We start from the raw sequence: 20,809 nt of genomic DNA on the forward strand, positions 1-20,809 counted from the left end.
CAAGTGAACCCTATGTGGTTTCTAATGAGCTGGGAGGAAGGAGGTGTTGAAATGAAGAGAGAAGTACCAGAATTCAGGACAATGAAATATTTACCTTGTGGGGAAAAAAAAAATAACCAACCCTGCTGTTCGTAATAGCTTACTTTTAGTGCCCTGATTCTCAAAAGCACAGTTATTAGAAATAGCAGCAGCTTCTGAAGAAAGTTGTGCCCTTTATTGCTCTGCCTGCTGTACTTCAGCAGGAATGTTATTCAGCCCTATCTTCAGAACTGGTTTTTTCAGTTAACTGTTCTTTATCCCTGAGAAATGAAAATACCTGTTCCATTAGTTAAATGTATTGCGCTCACAGTGTGAACAAACCCATGTCTGACACTGTTTCCACAGCATTGTTGTTTCCACCACACCCATTACTTGGAAGAACCTAATCCTGCTGCAAATATGTCACCCCGCTCATGCCACCTAACCAGTGTAGGACATGGGAAAAGGACTGCACTGTACTTCATCAAAGCTTTCACTGTTATTAAGGAGAACAATTATAAAGGAAAGAGTCTACTCTTTCTGCCATGTCTCTACAAAAAGTACTTCAATGATATAATGTTTAGCTCTGTGTGCTGCTGCCTCTGCTGCAGCTCAGTCAGTGTATTGCTGGCCATGCAGTGAAGGTCTCATTGCACTTTAACCCATCCCACTGACTGCAGGGCACCACAGTGCAGCTCCTTTTCTCCTCTGGTCTCTTGAGTCAGGTACTTCCTTTTCTCTTGCACCAAATAAGTTGGCAATGGTGTACATATCTTAATCAAACAAATTAATTAATGTAATTTATTTTCCTCTGCAACATTAAAACTTTTAATTAATCATAATTAAACGATTAATATAAATGTATGTTTAAATCACTTTGAAAGCGATGAAGGAATGTCAAATTCCCATGTTAGGTCAACTGGAAATTGTGTTAGACAAACCAAACTCTGAGAAAACACTTGCTAATTGTATTCTCTCAACTATTTTCTGCTGGTACAGCTACTTGTTCACTGCTTTTGGTAGCATTTGACTACCAAGACTCCAAGAATTTATGTGGCTGTGAATCACTTGCATTTCAATATGTTTTCTCTAAATAAATATTTTATTTAAAAAGACAGAAGAAAATAACTATCTCAAATCTTTCCTCTTGGTATTTGTGGCATACAAGGAAAGAGCAAGCAAATGGTCATATTTCTCAACAAGACACTTAAATTCTTTGCGAGCAAGTTCTCCCTGCTACAAACAGCAGGTGTACCTTACAGCATAGAAAACAATGGCTTGTTAAGAAATGTTGTACAGCCTCAGTGTCCCTCGAAGAATCTCATTTCCATCAGAATCTGACACACCCACCCCACGTAAAACGAGATTAAACAAATATTTAATTTGTCTGAATCATTGCTTTTTGAGCCACAAAACATGTATCTAAGGGATGTGCACTTAAATCTGCTTGTCCTGATGGGGAAAGCAGAAGTGAGTAGTAACCTTCTGTGCAAGAAGGGTGCATTCTCAGTGCCAGAAAACGTGCGTCCTCCTCATGCTGTGCAGCAGAAGGCGGGTGTGAGACAGAGCAGGGAGGGCAGGTTGTTGCTGCTGCAGCCATGAACCTGGTCGTGCTCTGTCACATCTCAGTGACGTGATAGTGTGAGGGAGAGAAAACCTCTTTTGAGATAGGACTGGGACATGGTAAATGTCAGGGAATGATGCTGAAATACATATTTGGCTACATTTGATTAGAAAAAGGGAAATTCATTGATAAAAAACAATTTAGGACAGTGTCCCCGAATTTTGACAAATATCCAATAGTTTTTTTCTCTCCAAACAAAATTGCAGTTTAACAAGGGTTTTTTTATGTTTGACTATGTTTGACATACTGAAGCATCAAAACTAGTTTTTAAAAGGCTTATTTCAAAATGAAAATACAGGAAATCTTTTATTCTGAAAACTGCTGAAATTAGGGTTTTGCTCGTTTTCAGATAAGTTTGGCTAAGATTTTTTTTAAGACAGTTGCCTAAACCTTATTATATAAGGATTTTCAAAATCACTCTTTTTGGAACAATGTTTTAAAAAAATTAAAAACCTGCAGTAAGCTCTATTTGGTAATTGCAGAAGGGTATCCTTTTCTCTGTATGCTTTACAATTTCCAATGCTTTATACAATGTTTCAAGTTAACTATCTACATATATCTATATTTTCTCTTGTAGAAAGTGTTCATATTTTCTGGAACTTTCCGGATGAATTTGGATCCTTATGGGCAGTGGAATGATGAAGAAATATGGAAAGTTGCTGAGGAGGTAAAACTGTTCAGTGTTATTTGTCTCCCTCTGGTGATGTGGTTACAGAAGGGTGCAGTGTAGGTCAAATGATTGTCATATTTTACATTTATGTAAAGTCTTAGGAAAAAAGTGCAGAGCAAAGATAATGCCGTGCTATAAAAAATATTTCTTATTAGTTATAAATATAGTTATTGCAATTCTCACGCCAGTGTGAAGCCAGCTGAGAGGAGCACTCTCTGACAAGGCATTTAGGCTTACGTAGTGCTTGTATGATGGGAGCATTCTCTGTCATGGAAAATAAGAATTATGAAATATTAGATTTCAGAAACCTGAAGGTTTTCCTCTAATTTTATGTTGACATTTTAGCAATATTTTTGTTTTCAAAGTCCCCAAGTTTAAGGGCTGTATTCTGTTTCCACATTGCACTGATCCCCATGCATTGCAGTTGTCAGGTGCCACCTGTTGGCTCTGGTGGTACCTTATAGATTGCAGAGGTGTCCATAATGCCTAGGGGAAAGTCAGGTGAGCATTACAGGAGGGAAAGACTGCAGACTAGGAAGCAGATGCCTTTTTCCAGCATACAGATGACCTAATTAATACAGACTTAACCATGAATTGGTGCTGTTTTCATTGTTCATTGTGAGTCTCAAGTATCAGAAAATGCTTACAAGTGTGAGACTTAATCTGAAAGTTTCGTCCTTTCCCATCCAGGAGGTTAAAACTCTGTCTCTGCTTGCTCTCTTGGGTTTATCTAATTTCTTCCCTACATTTGGAAAAAGGGAAAGTAGACACTTTCTGTGAGTAATTTACTGTCAAATAAAAACATCATGACATTTTTGTTTAGGTGGTGTGACAGCAGCTTTTCATACAGTCCTAGCAAAGGTAACAGGGTGCTCAGTGCTGCTTCTCTGCTTCTTTGAGGCTGGGGAAAAAATGGATCAACATCTTCTCTCTTGAAGAAGACAAGCTCTCCTGCTTTTGAGGATTGTTTCCAGTGTGCGTGTGAATTGAGCTTGGAATTTTAAAGAACTAAACCTCATTTACAATGGCATGAAAAAAAATAAATTAAGTGTTTATCATTAAGGAGTTTGGCAAATCCATATGTAACACTGAGGTTTTCATTGCACAGCCAAGAGTGCAAAGCAAATAGAAAAGAAAAAGAGCTGTAATGCTTTTTACTAGGAGCAATTGGATTGTTTACCAAGATCATGCTCTTGAAGTCAGTCTCATTACTGGCAGTGAGTCAGTGTAACTTGGGAGCACGGCACAGAAATTAACTGTCAGCTTATTCCTGACTCACGTTGTCTGCTGAGGATTTTAAGGATCCTGCTGAGATCAGCATCAGCTTTTTATGCTCCTCAAACCAACTGCAGAGAGCAAGGCCTTGTCTGATGTTTCATTTTTTATTGCCCCAATATTTCAGCACTTGAATCTGTCAGACTTGTGTTAACCTGTGAGGCTAAGTTTTACTCTTGCAATCATCTCTAGACCCTATGGGTACATGGAGACACCTTGTGCAGTTTTAAGAAGAAAGCAACTTTTCCAGTCATTAGATGCAAAATTTCATTAAAGGACACGATGTGTTCAAAAGAGAAGCAAGGAAAAAAGCACTGGCCTCAATTTGCTTAGAAATTTAAGCATGACCTCTTCAGAAACTCGACATGTACCCATAAACCACAGTTTAATGTACCCATGTAAAATGGAAACACAAAGTAGGAATTCCAATTTTTTGTTTTGCATGGAATGCAAACTAATTGCAGATCAGTAATACTTAAAAAATCCAAGAGGGGGCTCTTAATAAATTACTGGGATTGCATTGCATTTTTATAAAGTTTTTTTGGAGCCATGCAACTCACATATGTTTCTTAGTTCTCATATTTTACAAAAATGCCTTTGTAAATGCTGCTGATAAGGTCAAGGAACGCAGTTTGTGTTCCACATCTGTGGAAGATGGAAATCTTTGTTTTGGGGTGTATATCTCCCAATGAGAGCAAACAGGAACACTGGAAGAAACAGTCAGAAAACATCTCCTGGGCTGGATTCTGGCTTCTAGTCCAAAGGCAGCAGCTTCACTTGACATGGGCATCCCTCTAAATGCTTTGTCACTAGTGCCAGAGGGAAGCCCTAATGCCATTAGTATAAACAAAGTGCACAAGGCCTTTGGGGTAGCAAAAGGAGCATTTGGAAACATCAGAGCTGTAGAGACAGTGGCCTTGGTGAGTGGGGTTATTTTCTCTGTTGCTGTAATGTAGCATATGAATTTTGGTAATTTCTTTTTAACCTCCTAGTGACTAAAGAGGCCTGTTTTCCTTTCAAAAATCACTTTCCTTAGCATTTCCAACAACGTACATTGCCACAATCAGCAGTAACTATATCTCACCAGTTCTTCCTGTCTTTTTTTCTTTCTGGCAGGTTGGGCTGAAGTCTGTAATTGAGCAGTTTCCAGGCAAGCTTGATTTTGTTCTTGTTGATGGAGGCTGTGTCCTGAGTCATGGCCACAAACAGCTGATGTGCCTTGCCCGGTCAGTTCTCAGCAAAGCTAAAATCTTGCTGCTCGATGAACCAAGTGCTCACCTGGACCCGGTGTACGTTTTGTTCATTTGTTCTGTCTTCTAATCCGAAATAAGAAAATCAGTGAGGCAGCACCATCTAAAGAGGCCTTTTGTAACTTGTTTGGTCTGTTACTAAACCTGATTTCAGTAATATATGTTAGCAATTCTGCGTGGGGGATCAGAGAAGCCTGGTTACAACCTTAACTTTATGGCTAACAGGTACTTTGAGAGCAGAGATGCAGCATGCTGAGGCACTGCAGAGCGCTGGTGTCCGTGCACGTGAGCTATGCAACACGCAGCCAGACTGTTACATAGGGTCAATACAGTTGTGGGCATGCACACTGCAGTCTGAATGCCAATGTTTGCCTTTCAGAACTTCCCAAGTGATCAGGAAGACCCTGAAGCACGCGTTTGCCAACTGCACGGTGATACTCTCCGAACACAGGCTGGAGGCGATGCTGGAGTGCCAGCGATTTTTGGTGAGCATTTCTCATAGGCTCATCTGCTGTTGTTTCATTACATTTGATGAACATGCAAAATGCACCAAGTGGAAATTATGATGTTTTCTAATGGATGGAGGTCATTCAGGGCAGTTGCGCAACCTCCTATTGCTCTTTCACCTGAGCTGTCACAATCACCTGTGTTCAGATGGGCTGGGTCATGTTCTGGAGGAGCAGAATTCCCTCTGTCAACCAGAAGCAAAGTTGGGTAGGTTATCCAGCTGCTGATCCAGGTGCCTTCTATTTTTTATTGGCTCAGGAGCTCCAGAAAAGTCTCAGCATCTCACAGAGCTTTACAAATGCAAATGCAGAAATGGCTGTACTAGAGCAATAGGGGGCTGCTTGGGGAAGAGAGGATTCCTAAGAAAACATGTGATGATCAGAATTGCTGATTTCTTTCAAGAAGCCATGTAAATATTCCTTTCATGTTTAATCATGGGGACAAAGTGTCATGGGGTATTTCTTTTGTTATATAAAATGGTTAGTAAAGGAAAGAAAAGGCAAGTAATGCAATTGTTCTTAAAAATAAGGTTCCTTCCTCTGTATTTTCTTCACTCTTTTATAAAAGGGGATCTTCATTTTATGAAGAGGGAAACATCATTTCCCGTATTTGATGGGGTGCATTAGCACATCAGGAAGAACAGCCTGAAGTTGAAGCAGGCTAGTCAATAGGCAGGTTGTGCATCCTTTTGGATGTGCTGCTCCTCTATTTGTGCTAGACTTCGGCCTCACCTCCAGCCCACAGTCCCTGGCAACCAGGCTGCCTCTGCCTGGAACAGATTTCCAACCCTCCAGACCACATTTTAGCAACAGAGATGCTAGAAGTTCTTTCCTGTCAGACCTGTGTCCTCACCCTCACCCCACGGCAGTGCCAGCAAAGGAGCCTGATTTTTCCCTGTCTCCTGTTTGACAGGAGAGGCTGGCACAGCCTTACAGGGCAAACCTGTTGTCTCCTTCAAACAGAAGTGAGCAGCACTTCCTTGTTTGGGAAGAAGAAAGTAGAGAAGGCCTGGCACCTTGCTGGCAGCCTTCTCCCCTGCTTGTGATATAACTATTTTCTGCAGTTAACACTTTCTTAATCGGGTGGTTTAGCAGTGCCACAGTCCTTGAAGGAAAATGCCACAGTCCTTGAAGACTTCAACAAATGGACTCCGAGGTAAAACTAAATCACAAGGAGAAACCAACAAGGCCAGCGGCATTTTTTAACTTGGGCAATAGGCACCTTTTCCACATGTTAAAATTTTAATGTATATTTTTGTGGATGTAATTAGAACAAACTAGAAATTAGAAATTGGAATTGTAAATTGCACTTTTTCTGTTAGAAGATGTTTGCTATGCATTCATATCTCTTCCCTGCTCCAGTACTTGCACTAGCTGAATTCTGTCAGCACCACCACTGAGCATTTAACTGAGTGATATGTTCCTTCAGGTAATTGAGGACAATAAGTTGCGGCAGTATGAGTCCATTCAGAAGCTGCTGAATGAAAAGAGCTCCTTCAGGCAGGCCATCAGCCACGCCGATCGCCTAAAGCTACTCCCAGCACACCACAGAAACTCCAGCAAACGCAAACCTCGACCCCAAATCACTGCCTTGCAGGAGGAGACAGAGGAAGAAGTGCAGGAGACAAGGCTGTGAGACACTGTGTAGACACTCTCTTTGTGGAGTGAATGGTCAGCAGCACCCCATGATGACAGGACCAGCACTTCTGAACCTGCAGGAGCCATGCACAGATTGAACCTTGAAGGAGGTGTTCACTGCAGTGACCACATGAGCGTGTGGGAATTACTTCCCTTCTGTGGTTAATCATGTGCAAGTTAGTACATTCTTTGAAGTTTTGCCACTTACAACGATGAAGCCAGATTTCCTTTCAAAAGCTGCTCTAATTTGGTACAAACGAGATGGCAAGCAGAAGTAACCTGCCTAGCCTGACATAATTGTTTCAGAAAACTTTTAAAAATGTTCTTGCTGGGGTGAGAGGACAAGACAGCAGTGAGGAATGCAAAAAAAATAATCAAACCTGGGTGGAAAATAGAAAAATCAGCTTTGTTGGATTCACTTCCTGCAAACGAATTAAGGGACACTATCAGCAAGGCACACAGAAAACTTCCTCCTTTTTGTTTTCCATGCAACAACTGTAATTTCAACTTAGCAGGAAAGGCCAAATGCCACGTGTGTAGGTGAGAATGAAAGAAAAGAGGATATTGACTTGGAAGCCAGTCAACATCTGTCTTGTCTCTGGAGTTAAGGGAGAATTGGTATTTCCTTCTAAAACCTAGGAGCTGTCAACCCGACCCTGCACACACTCGCAGTGGGATTAGTGCAGGTTGACATCAGTATCTAGCAAAAGGTAGGACTTCTGGCAGTGGAACTGCATAGGTCTGGCACCTTTACATGCTTTTTACTTTGGCCTAACAAAAAAAAAAAAAGAAGAAAGAAAACTCTTAGAAGTAGATTTGAATAACGAAATTAATTTTTATACTCTTTTGGTTTGCAGTTTTATTATGGAATTGAATGTTCTTTAGGATATTTTATTTATTTTAATATTGTTGCAAACTTTTGCTAAGGGAATTATGTATTTTAAGAGTGATTACTTACTATAAAGAAAAATATATTTGTACAAAAAGTTTTATATTTGGACTGTTGGGGGGGAGAGTTTGCTTCTAGTCTTTGATGTCTCACTAGGCTGTTAAAAACAAGGGCAGCCCCAGAGTTAGGCCAGGTACTGTCCGCTGCTGTCTTTGTGCACTAAAGTATTCTTCTAGTGATACAGGTGTTTTAGATTATTTTTTCTTTAAATAAAAACAAACAAACAAACAAACAAACCAAACCCAAAAAACCCTGCCTATACGACACATTACAGCACCCCTGTCCCCATGGGGCAGTCACTGCAGACCAATTCTGCTACTTCTACTTGAGTCATTGCTGGATCTCCAAAACACGGACATAATTTTAGTAACTACATTCTATTTATTACAAAACCACTGGGTAAAATGGCCTGTCAGAGCTGGCTGGGCGGCACTAGGTGGTGCTGCGGAGCTCAAACGCTGCACAGCTGATGGGTTCTGCTCAGCTCTGGGTCCCTCGCACTGCCTGAGCCCTACAGCTGCGAGGGCCCTACAGCAAGGCTTGAACTAAACTCTTCTGGGCATCCCGTGGCAGCAGCTGGAGCTGCGCCGCCGTCCTGCAGCGGCCTCCGGCTGAGTGCTGGGCGACGCTCAGGGTGGCGCTGGGTCTGACTGAGCCCACGGGCACTGGAACTCACCCTGTATCATTCTTGTTTCCCTCTAGCTCTGCCCCCATTGCATACTTTCTGTCCCTCTTTACACATTTCCTCTGCAATATCTGTTTTTTTTTCCCCGCCTGGTCCCTCATGCTGTACTTTTATTCTTGTTTGTCTTTTAGCACTTATCAGGGTCTGTCTGTGGGGACACCTCCTTTTGCTGCCTGATTTTCTCCACAAACCAATGTCTCCTGCTCACAGAGCATTCTGGATATCCGCGAGTTTTAATTCTGCCATGTCACTGTTTCTCTGCCACTAAGCTCTGCTTGGTTTAGCGTTTATAACAATGGAAAACTAAATGTATATTGACATAGCATCACTTTTGAATCCCATCTCCATTCCCTCTATCCCCTCAAGTCATTCACCTCATGCTATTTATCCCTTTTCTCACACAGCCCACTCTCCATTTGTACAAATCTGGCCAGGGCTGCTGCAGAGTGTGGCCAAGCCCAAGGAGGCATGCCAAGGATCACTCTTTTTCAGGATGTTACTCAGGGTAGCAGACATACCATGTGGGAGAGTCTGTTATCTAAATAAACAAGATGATACAGAAAAATCAGCAGAACTACTATGTCATTAGAATCAGTGCATGCTTCAAAGCTTGCACAATTATTAGTGTTAATGTTTTAGGGTCATTGTTGGAGTTAGAAGGTGCCAAGCTGGACTGAGCAGACAAGGAGACATTTCAGGAAAGAACAAGGTAAATACAGCAGGAGCACGTAGTAGAATGGAATGGAATGGAAGTTGCTGATACAAACACTTGGAGCACTCTGAAGGAAAAATAAGTCAGTGGACTGACTGCCCCACCCTGGGCCACACTACTTGTTGAAACAGCTTCTGCCATCAGTACCCAGCTACCACCACCACACTGCCTGTCCCAAAGAGCCCAGGCAAGATACTGCATAAGCTCTTCTCTCTTTGCCCTCTGTGGGAGAAGAGCGTGCTATTTCCTTCAAAGATCCCAAACCAGTGCTTCAGCTCCTTTGGAGTTCAGGCTGGAACAGGAGGTAACTTGGTACCAACCTCCATGAGGAGGAGGACACAATCTCTCCTTCCCAACAAAGGTCAAGAAGAGCACGTTACCTTCTAGAGTAAATGTTCTTGTACTTGCTGTCAGGGACATGACAGCTCCCAGGGTTGTTTGCCTGAAGCTAAACTGGGAAGTTGCACATGCTGTTCATGGTGGAAAATGGAGCACAAGAGAAAAAGAAAAAAAATGAGGCCATAAACTAAGCACAGTAGAAGAAAAAAGCAATGACCTTCATAAACACAGGCTGAGCATTAAAGAGAATTTTTCTTTTCATGTGCTTTGCTTTGCATACATTTGATAAAACCAATTAAAAAAAATTCTCCCACCAAACCACTTAATCATTAAGACCACTTCCACTATTAAAATATAGGTGTGTATAATATATAGCCAAAGAGAAGAGCGTGCTGACTTTAATAGTACATGTGGAGGAGAATTTATTTTACACCCTGCTAGGAAGAAACAACAAAAACAGAAACAAAAAAAAGTTGGAAAGAATGAAATTACTCTGCAGAGGTTCTGTAGCTGTTGTTAAGAACAGTGGAGAAGGGAGAAGGGTGTCCACACTGCTAGTACAGGACTAATAAGCTCTTGGGACAGCAAAGGCCAAGCAAGGATAGCCTAAACAAAATTGAACTGTACACACTTAGCCCTCTTCATAAATCTTACATACAAAGTAACTACCCAAAGCAGTTTGATAATTGTCATTAGCAGGAACTGCTCATATCTTACTGAGGTCAAACAAGCCTGCCATTCCAACAAACAATTTTGCTTTCACAGTTGCTTAACTGGTGTCTTACCAGCTGTATTTTCTTCATTAAATATCTGTTTTCCAAAGTCTTTCTTAAGATCCACCTCCTCTAGTTGCACAAGCTTCAAATCCATCAGCCTGTTACACCAGAGCTGCTCAACACCCAATGGCCTCTACACTACTTGAATTCTACCCTGTTTAAGCAACAGGTTTAAGCTATTTCTCTGAAATGCACCTTATAAAAAGGTCCTTTTAAAGCATTTCCTCACATTAATTCAGAATTGGTGTTACTTGCTGGAGGTAATTTCAGAACTACATCCTTTGTTGCATTTTATTTATTTATTTATTTATTTTTCTCCTTTTTCTACTATAGATTGGGCATGTTAGCTCTACCATTACTTGGCTGTGATTAAACATTTGGGAAAAAAAAGCACTTTAAAACTGATGTGCAATTGGACCATTAGTTGCTGCCTAAAAAAATACTGCAAGTGAAGCAATGTGCAATGCAATACAGTAACACATTTCCTTTACAAACCCTCATGTTCTCCTAAACCAATTTCCTGTTCCTAGGATAAACAATATTTCTACTAAGTTTATTCATGCTTACTTCAACCTCAAAATACAACCCTTACAAAACACAACCAGAGGTTTTTGAGTGATGCTACAGCCCAGTACAAACACACCTTGTGCTGCCTTCAACAGTTTCTCTGACTTCAAGTTTCTGAAAAACAGCCTGCTTTGTAATGTCTCTTAATTATGGTTTGACTATAATAAATATCACTTTAGCCAGAGTTAGCACCAAGAAAGTGGTCCCTCATCCTTTTCCCAGGCATTTCCACCTGCAGAGGCTGTTTTTCTTCTCCAGTTTTACACTGATGTGTTTTGTAAATCACTTGAGCTGTATTATGGGAAGAGACGCAACACAGAAATTCAGGCCCGCTGATCTTGCTGTTGCTAATGAATGTTTTCGCCTTTGATGAACAATGGATCAGGTTTATTCACGCTTTTAATTTTGGAGTTCATACTCAGCAACCCAATAACCTAAGTAAATATTGTCTGATGGACTCAGACATTCTTTTAAGGAACTTATTCCACATTCTTCATCAAGAAATAAGAACCATAGGAGAGATGCTGAAAGCTTTTATTTTCAGGACTGGCTTGAAGTGGAGAGCTGGAATGTTTAGTACTTACCAAGGTCATTGGCAGATGAGAAGGATCTTTCATGTTCCTATGGTTGAAGACATTGAGCCATGTATAAGGAGCGTAGTGTAGTCAGATGGGGCCTAAATGAAAAGTTTTTCACTGACTCAGTGGCCTGTGGGATGGATTCAACCTTAGAACCTTCCCTATACTTTCTGAGATACTCCTCCATGTAGACAGGGTATCCCTCTCTTCACTTACCTCTTTTAAAGATATGGAAAGGGGTAATAGCTGGGAGCAGAATGCAGCATGGAGCAGTATGGCTCACCAGAGATAGCAGGCTTCAATCCTCTCTCCTTAAGACACAGAAAGGAAAGAGGAGAAAGGATTTTGCCCATTACTAACCAAAAATGAGAGTAGCTGGTATTACAAGTCACATATGAAGAGTGCTGTTTGTAGCATCACAGGAAGAACCTGAAGACACAGTAAAACCCTGAGCTTATAAATAGAGCCTGGTCTTGCTTCTGCACAATCTATCACAAGCCAAGTGATAAGCCAGCAGAGAAGTCAGTATGTCCACAAGCAAACTGTGTTATGGTTATGTGGTCTTCACCATCTAAGGGCAGGAACTGCTGTGGCCTAATAAGAGAGCTTAGCAGTTGCTGCAGAAGAGAAGATTCAATTAGGAGATCTGCAAAATACTGTGTGATTAAAGCTGTACGGAGATCACAGACTGTGTTGAACTGACAGGCAGACAAACGAAATGACACAGACAGAAGTCAGGTAAAAAATGCAGATGGAGAGAGTTTAGGACATCAAGCTAAAAAGGAAGGATAATGAGGGCATCGAAAGGCAATGCTAAATTTAGCAAGAGACCTAACTTTCATACCATGAACAGATGATCAAAATTACTCTGTCCTCTGCAGATTTTCACTCACAGTACAGCATTGATGACTTTTGATTCTCACAAACAATATATAGTTTTAAAATATGTCTCAAAACATGCTTTAGGACATGGTCTTCCCACACAGAAGCACACTGCTAACTCTTGATCTAAACGAAGTCTGACATTTCCAAGGTGTATTTTCAATGCAGAACAAACCTAGCTTAGAAGTATATCAGGATTTTAATTTTCTTATAGCTCTTTAAAAAAAATAAATTTATTGTTATTACAAATCCTGATGTTGAAGCATTTTCCATTTGTGTTCCTTCTTACCATGAAATCCATGCCTGAGCTTCTGACACAAGCTATCACACCACTGCTCACCCCTTTGGAACATAAGGGATCCTACCTGATGAGACCCACTGCTCTGACCTGCAGCACTTCGTAGCTGACTCATTCTGCTAAGAACTACCTGCAAAAGCAGTATCCCACTTTTCAGCACAAAAGTTATTAAAAAAATAAAATTAAAAATCAACCTCTAGAGAAATGGTCTGTATTCAGTTACATATTACTATCACACAGCAAATGGAAGTCTTAATAAAACAAGTTACTTTCTAAATATATTGTGCAGGAAATGATTGCAGAAATAAGCTTCCAGTATTTGATGTCTACAGAGCTAACACATACATACTAGGAGACAGAAAGACAATATGCCATACAAAACTTTTATTGACATGAGTCTGGGATGGCTGTTTTACATACAAAGGTGAAGCATTAGGAAACAGGTAATCCTTTCCTCCTTCAGGCTTAATTTGAGAAAAATGCTCCTTTGGAAATAAAGAGGCATGACCATGTCACTGTCCAAGCCCTCCAAACCATCTCCCAGTAGCCCAGCAGAAGGTGTGTAAGTCTGATTTCAAGAAAACTCTGCACTTTCCCCTGCCTGACAGGTGAGGTATCTCGACCACGCATTTCCACGTTACTACAAATCACCAGGATGTAACTGCAGTTACCATAGAGAGAGGCTGGGGAACTGCACCCTGTGTAGAAACCCTCCCTCATGGGAACATGATCTACACCTCAGCAGTTGAGGAAAAAGGACAAAGAGTTAATTTTAACTGCAACTTAAGAATCATTTCACAGCAATTACATCGTAAACCCACAATAGAAATTGATAATTACATAGTAACTCATCGCTACTACATTATCTTGGATAATACTGTAGTTAAGCTTTTGCTCAAATTCCTTTTCAGTAAAATCTGTTTCTGTAAAACACTGCTATTTCTCAGATACTTTTAAAACACTAATGAAGTATATAAAAGTTTTTACAGTATACAAGAAAAACTAAGTTAATAAATGATCATATTTTCTTCAATTCTATCAAAGAATAAGAGTCTGAGGAAAAATAACTTTTGTTGCATTTTAATTTCTTAATCTCTTTCATTTTTTAAAAGATAAAAGTTGTAAAGGAAATCCATGACATTTTAGATGAAGAGAAGCTTGGGAAAAACAAAATCACAATTCAGCAGGCAGATGATGGGGAAATCAAAGTATTTAATATGGCTTGTAGCTGAAAGCAATCGATCTGCATCTCCAATCATTTTAGTTATTGCCACATTCCGTTAATTTTTCATTAAGCAAAGATAAAAACGTCTTTTAAACTCAGGAACAATAGCTTTAAGCCATTGTTGTACATATTGTGCAACTCATCTGAATGCAGTTTAACATGTGAACTTAATAGAGTATATTTATGTACAGTATATACACAAACAGAATCCTGTGGTAGGTACCCTGAATATTATCATTTAAATGAGTAATTTTTATAATAAAAGAAGAAAAAAACCAACCATCTATAGAGGTGGCAAAATGCCCATTTCTTAAGTTTAAATCAATATAATTTCCAGCTATGTACATAGAAATAAAACTGTGGTCCTGTACAAACTTTACATGACAGGGAAACAGTTTGTTTTTAAAAAATATTTACATATTTGAGTACTTGGTTCTTTGCAATAGAGATTATATGAACACAGAAAATTGTAAGATAGGCAGGTTTATTTATTGGATTTTTCTATTTGTTCTTTTTGTGCAAATTCCAATTCTCTCTTTTTATGTTATTATCTGCCTCTATTTGCCTTGTATTACTGCTGCTGCTTTTTTTAGTATTCTGAGAAGGCTGGGTGACTTTACTTCTAGGAACAGGAAGAAAAGATTTAACTCTTGAAACACCCAACTCTGTCTTTGATTTACTGTTGCTGCTTTCCACAGTTCGACTGCTGCTGAGAGGACGCATTCCATCCTAGGAATAAAGAAAAAAACATTTTCTGTATAAATAAGTATCACTGTTTGACCTGAAAAACCACCAACCAACCCACCAAACCATCCCCATGGAACCCTTGTTATTTATGATCTTTTGCATTTTAATATGAGAGCTTCTTACTATTTGGTGACCAAACCATAGCTCGTTTTTTTTCTTTGACTGAAAGACAACATCATCAACATCCTAGAATGCCAAAATAAGGCAATTGAAAAAGCCTTAAATTTGATTCTCAGATGTCTCAATTTCAGGGGTATCCAAAAAAAAAAAAGTTCTTTCTTTCATTACTGTCGAAAAATGACAGCTGCAGCCACAGCTAAAGGGAAAAATGGAAATTTATAGTTACAAGCAAAAAAATCAGGTTCACAGCTTGAATAGAGATGTTAATTTTTTTTGTACCATCAAGGCCATGAATAACAACATGAAAAAAAAATACTTCAAGAATGGAACTTGAAATGCTAGTTACATAATCTTATGGATTGTAATAATAATCTTATAGATTGGAATCCATAATCTTACAGATTGTTTTCTTAAAATGAGATTTTAGTGTCTCAAATTACTCATGCTAAGAAGCTCCATTTTTTAAATCTGGACCATATTCACCCTTCCCAAATCTAGATATCTGAAATGCCAAAGTTAGGTATGCTTTCACTCTTTGTTTCCTCTACAGGCAAGGAGAAAGAAGTTAGTTAGGCCTAAATTACATGGATCTTTCATGAGAAAAAGGAGAAATAGGACCTTATCTGTTAGCATCAGCTGGATCCAGATCCCCCTCTGGGCAGCAATATTAAAAAGTTCATTTTCACCATCAGCTATTGCTTTTCACATAAAGACTGGGGACATGAAAACACTATTCATTCATGGGTCTGATCCTTATTAATCCTTGAGTCCATCAATTTGTTTGCATCCTGGATCAAAGATTTTGCATCTCTCATCAGTTTTGTCTTTCTCCTTCACATACTTGAAAGCAGTTTTTCTTCCAGCCAATTAAAACAAATAATTAATTATGGGTGTTTTGTGCTTTTAAGTAATTTGTCTAGTTACCATTGATAAGATCTCCTCTGTTCATGCAGTGCTGCTTTTGTTACCTACAGGATTCTCTTCATTTTCAGAAAAGGATGCTTTTCTGATCTCAAACCCTTCTTCCTTTCATCAGTTCTGGCAGCTGCATCAGTTCATCATCACTACAATTGCCCTTAAAAGTTTGACTTCTGCTTCCAAAGGAGAGCGTGCTCTTCTAAATTTTTGATGTAATCACTAAATCTAGCAACAAAACTTATCATTCTATTAGATCTCTTTCCCCTAGAGCAGAAGGTTGGGTTGTGTTTCCTTCATTTTGGCCAACATTTCCCCACAAAGATAATTTTTTTTAAAATCTTTATGAAATCTTTTGACCAAGTTCTTAAAAAATCTCCCAAGTAGCTAAGCTTGTCTACGTGCAGATCAATGGAGTTATGCCTTCCATTGTTAGTAGGAATTTTAAAAAGAAAAAAAAAATCACTAGGAAAAATTTACAGTAGGAACAGGTAGGTCAGCTGACCTGCCAAATTATCCAGGCATCACTACTATGTGATTTGGAATGCCTGAAAGTTATATGTTTAGTGAAATATTCAAAAGCAATATCCCTACATGTGGATCTGCAAGGTTAATATTATTTCTGTTAATGGAGACTTCTTGGGATTTCACTAAAATTACAGAAAGTATTCTGACATTTTGAATATTTGGATATGGAGAAATAGAATTGTAAGTGGTAACTCATCCAACTTAAGTGTTTTTAATGCTAAGGTGTGTGAATTAAGCTATTTTCAGGGCTATTTCATTGTATCTGCAGAAAATAGTGTCTCTAGAAAACAATTTATCACAGTCAGATTAAGCATCACGACTGGTCACTAGAAGACCCATACCAAGAGAACACAGAGGGCCTGGTAAGGGAACACAGACCACAGATTCTGCCCTGGCTAAGGTTAATTGAGCTTAGAAGCTGTCTTGATGTTCAAAATCACAGGGAGCAAAAAAGATAAGGAGAAGAAGTTTAACAACAGAAAGCGTAATATCTGCTTTATTAACCAAGGAATGAAAACTGAGCAGGATATAATTTCATCTTCATATTTAGTAGGGATGTTAGCACCCACAAACAATAATATAAATTTCTGAAAAGACAATGATAGTGGACTTATTCTATCTTCCATTAGAATTCAGCTTATCTTCCCACTCTGAAACTACTCTGAAGTTACTGAAGTTTGTTTACATAAATAATATGCCAAGACAACTGTATGTTTTAACAAGTAGCTAGGTAAAAAAAGGAACTGAATAGCCTTAAAAAAATGCTGTTCTTCACACACTTTGGCAACATCATGTCTTCTCAATATTTCTGCCCCGGAGATGTTTGACAGCAGAGGAGCCAGCAATTTTACATCAAGAATTTTAAAAGTTTTTCCCTTTACAAACTTACTGAATTACATTAATTGGGGAAACAACAAAACCTTTTTTTATTTCTCTTCATATCTGATGCAAATAACTTATAATGTCAATGTAATCTCAACAATACTTGGCTTAGGGCTTTACATAAACATAAAACCTGAAGTAAATACATCCATTATTTTAATAAATCTTTAGCTTCTATTAAGACACATGGAAGAAACTTGGCATAGTATGTCTAGCAAGTTTCCTAAGAATCATGACAGTTTATTCTTGTAATAAACAGAGCACTAATTCTTAGGATCCAATCAGGAATTCACATTTTGGAGAAACTCAAGATATCTTCCCTATTATGGTGCAAAACTCATTTCACTTACCTTTTGTGCTGTTGTTTTACTTGGGTTAGTACCACTTAGTGAAAATACAGGAATGTTTTGAGAGTTACTGAACATCAATAACTCATCCTTAGAATCTGCAATCTAAACAAAGATAAGAAAATGGTTATTCATAGAGGTTATGTTTCAATTCGACAAATTTTGGAGGCTTGATTTTATTTTCACGGCTTCTGTGCAATGCAATGCATAAATATCCAAAGAACAATTAAAATACCTCTCCTTTACTTTTGAGTGCATTTGTAGGTGGGAGATACAGATTTCAAATTGACTATTGTCAGAGGAAGATTAAACATACGTTTTCAGAGTAATTACTATTCAGTGGAGCTTAAGGGCAGTTTCCCATTAAATTTTATCCAGCCCTCAGGAACACTAGAGAAAGGCATGATCTTTTTCTCTTCCTCCTGCTATGTTTCTTCCCTACTATTTTCTATCAAGCCTTGTGACTGGGAAATAACAGATAGAGCCTGCTCAACCTTGCATCATCACTTAAAACTAAGTATTGTATCCTGGGGCAAGCTGATCTGATTCCACTCTGCAACTGCAAAAGTACTCAATCCCAACCTAATGGAGACAGCAGGATCATATTTGAGTGTAAGGGTAAGTTAATGAGCAAGAGTACTTATTCTGATGGCAGCTTGAAATAACATCACACAAAGAAAACATGCAATAGCACCCTTACTTCTGCAAGGCTCTACTAGGCAGCTGGAGAATTAACAGAAATTCCAGCCACAGATGGTTCCACCCATGGTGAGGAAACCGAACAAAAGACATGACATCTATCTCCTTCCTTATCTAACCCATATTTCCTTGAATTGTCATCAACAAGCAATTACACTTTACATGTTATTAAACACAACTTTAAGTTGGTTGCCATTTCTTTAAGCACATCCCATTCTTTCAAGGATAGCTATGGTAAATCCCTGCTGACTAGTGATTAGCTTGCCAGCTTGGTGCATGTGACTCATACAACTACCGTAAATACTTTAAGAAAAACAACTCAAAACAAAACACCATAATAAAGAGTTTCATTAAATAGGTTGAAAAATCTTCCCAAACACAATATTTCTTTTTTTTAATAAAAACTTGATTGTCTTCTAAGAATAAACAGAATACTTAACAAAGCAAAACTAATGGATCTCCTGTTCAGGAAAATCCTAGAAGACATCATGCACAGCCTAACTGGACAGTAGCCTGACTCTATCTGTGTTTAAAAGATTTACAACAGCTGCTCTGGTGTGAACACAGCCTGCTGTCACAGCCATCTACTTCAGCTGTGATAGGAGGAAAGATGGAAAAGAATAAGTAGCTTCAGCTACTGATGTAGAAGAAAAAATGAGAGATTCTTCTCTTCAACAGGCCTCCCATAACCACCCATAGCCCATTCCAGTGTAGAACTTAGCCCAGATCTATGAGCCCTGCAAGCACCCTTCGCCCTCTTCTGCCACTGTTAAAGAAAAAGAATTAGGCCAATCCATTCTCTCTTGCTTGGGGCAGCAAACTGCATTTTGCCTATACAGCACAGGAGCTCTGAGCCAGTTCTGTGATGGCCAATAGGATTACATTAAACAAACCAAATGTTCAATACATATTAGGGAAAGCTTTCTGTGTCTTTAAGACTACAAAACAGTTTCCCAGTGGAACCAATGATAGCATGAAACATAACTCAGGGAACAGTACTGCAAAGACCACTTTCCTTTTGTCAGGAAACTGGTCACAGCACCAAGCCTGCCAGTGTTCAAGAAGTGTTTGGACAAGGCTGTCAGGCACATGGTGTGATTCTGTGCAGGGCCAGGAGCTGAACTCAAGTGATCCATGTGCGTCTCTTCCAACTCAGCATATTCCATGATTCTATGAACTTGTAAATTTCAGCCTTCACTGCAAAAATTGGTGAAGGTGTAATTTAAAATAGTGTATGTTAAACCAGAACACTTACCCTCAAATGTATAATTTATTAGTTGACTGTGGCTCATTCCCAAATAATTTAATAATTTTCTTCAGTTCAAGCAGGGCTTGTAAATTAAAAATTCATTTTAAACATGTAACAAACGACTGAATATGGTAATGTAGTAAATTATTTAAAAGCTTTGCATTTACCTTGCTTATATCAGGCTCAGATTTGCTGGAACACATACTCTGAAGTTCCTGCACAAGATCTACTTCATCATCAGACCCAACAGACAGCCTTTGCTCCAGATGTAATGTTCTCAGATGATCCTTCCCTGAAGATCTGGTTAAAAAACCCGAATAAACAAATGGAGAGAACATGTAAATTAAGCTACGATATAGAATTTAAAAATATCAATACCTGAAAAATAGTAATTTCTTTCCAAATGACCTTTACTACCACAAACAAACAAAAACCAACATCTAATTAACAGTCAGCAATAACTGTCAATAGTTATCTCATAATAGATCTTTCTATACAAGTTGTTCTCCCCATTTTGAAATTCTAACAAAGGATTCTTCTGCCTAATATCTTCAAAGACTCCCCTCTTTTTAAGATGGAGCAATCAATTTTATTCCACTCTCCTTTTCAGAATGAATTCCAAACAGTTAAAAAAACTTCTGGCATACTGGAAGTATAAATATTCTATTTTCTCTGTGCCTGTGAATAAGGTAGAACTGAGATTTCAGATTGAAGTAGTCTCAAATGCAGTTCCCTCTGGCTAATTTGTGCACTTTCTCAGAGAAACTCTGTATCATTTAGACTAAAGAACATGTACTGTACCATCTTGAATTGCTATTCAGCAAGCTGAAATAGCCAGAGGAGTTTTTAAAATATAATGCTAGTTGAGAAAAGCATAAGGTCAATTTTCAAGGCAGAGTAAGTGTTGCATAATATTCTTAAGTCTTAGACTATTCTGTTACATAAAAAGACATGTACTGCTGCAAGGTTTGAATCACAGAAATGGATTCTAAAATTATATCAAAGTACATAAATTTTCCTCTCAGAAATTAAAATTAAAAATAATTCTTTTCTGCAGACATGGGACCAAAACATTACTGAATACAAACTATCCATCTATTCATTATAATGTGCTGCTTTACAACACAATGCTATCATCTTCATTTTTCTTAAGTGTCACAAGTACCAGAAATTAAAACTCACTTTGTGGAGGGAGAAGCTCTTTTCTTACAGTTTGGTTGCAACCCAGTCTTAGATTTTATACCTGCATAAAAGAGAGATTGACTTCTTAGTGTGTTACCATGTGCGTTGATTTCTTCATTCTAAAACCTGTGATAAACAGGGAAAATGT

The 20,809-nt window shown here is 38.7% G+C and overlaps 2 protein-coding genes across 5 annotated transcripts in view; one reads left to right on the top strand and one right to left on the bottom strand.

Moving 5' to 3' along the window:
- CFTR (CF transmembrane conductance regulator) overlaps positions 1-20,809 on the top strand; it is a 219,361-nt gene that overhangs the window by 75,479 nt on the left and 123,073 nt on the right. For 2 of the 3 annotated variants that reach the window (XM_051795404.1, XM_051795405.1), the window contains 4 exons: positions 2,220-2,309; positions 4,704-4,876; positions 5,217-5,322; positions 6,773-13,028. In XM_051795404.1, the coding sequence (XP_051651364.1) occupies positions 2,220-2,309; positions 4,704-4,876; positions 5,217-5,322; positions 6,773-6,979 (576 nt within the window). In that variant the 3' untranslated portion in view covers positions 6,980-13,028. Of the gene's footprint in view, positions 1-2,219; positions 2,310-4,703; positions 4,877-5,216; positions 5,323-6,772; positions 13,029-20,809 lie in introns of those variants that run through there. The other variant, XR_007905881.1, reaches the window with a different exon arrangement.
- The window catches only part of CTTNBP2 (cortactin binding protein 2), an 80,719-nt gene continuing 73,046 nt past the window's right edge, over positions 13,137-20,809 (bottom strand). For both annotated transcript variants that reach the window (XM_051795403.1, XM_051795402.1), the window contains 4 exons: positions 20,662-20,722; positions 19,647-19,779; positions 17,535-17,636; positions 13,137-14,721 (listed from right to left, as the gene is read on the bottom strand). In XM_051795403.1, the coding sequence (XP_051651363.1) occupies positions 14,494-14,721; positions 17,535-17,636; positions 19,647-19,779; positions 20,662-20,722 (524 nt within the window). In that variant the 3' untranslated portion in view covers positions 13,137-14,493. The remainder of the gene's footprint in view (positions 14,722-17,534; positions 17,637-19,646; positions 19,780-20,661; positions 20,723-20,809) is intronic.

Source organism: Manacus candei, unplaced genomic scaffold (assembly GCF_025592945.1).
Source record: "Manacus candei isolate 608988 ecotype Guabito, Panama unplaced genomic scaffold, ASM2559294v1 h1tg000043l, whole genome shotgun sequence".
Taxonomy (NCBI): domain Eukaryota; kingdom Metazoa; phylum Chordata; class Aves; order Passeriformes; family Pipridae; genus Manacus; species Manacus candei.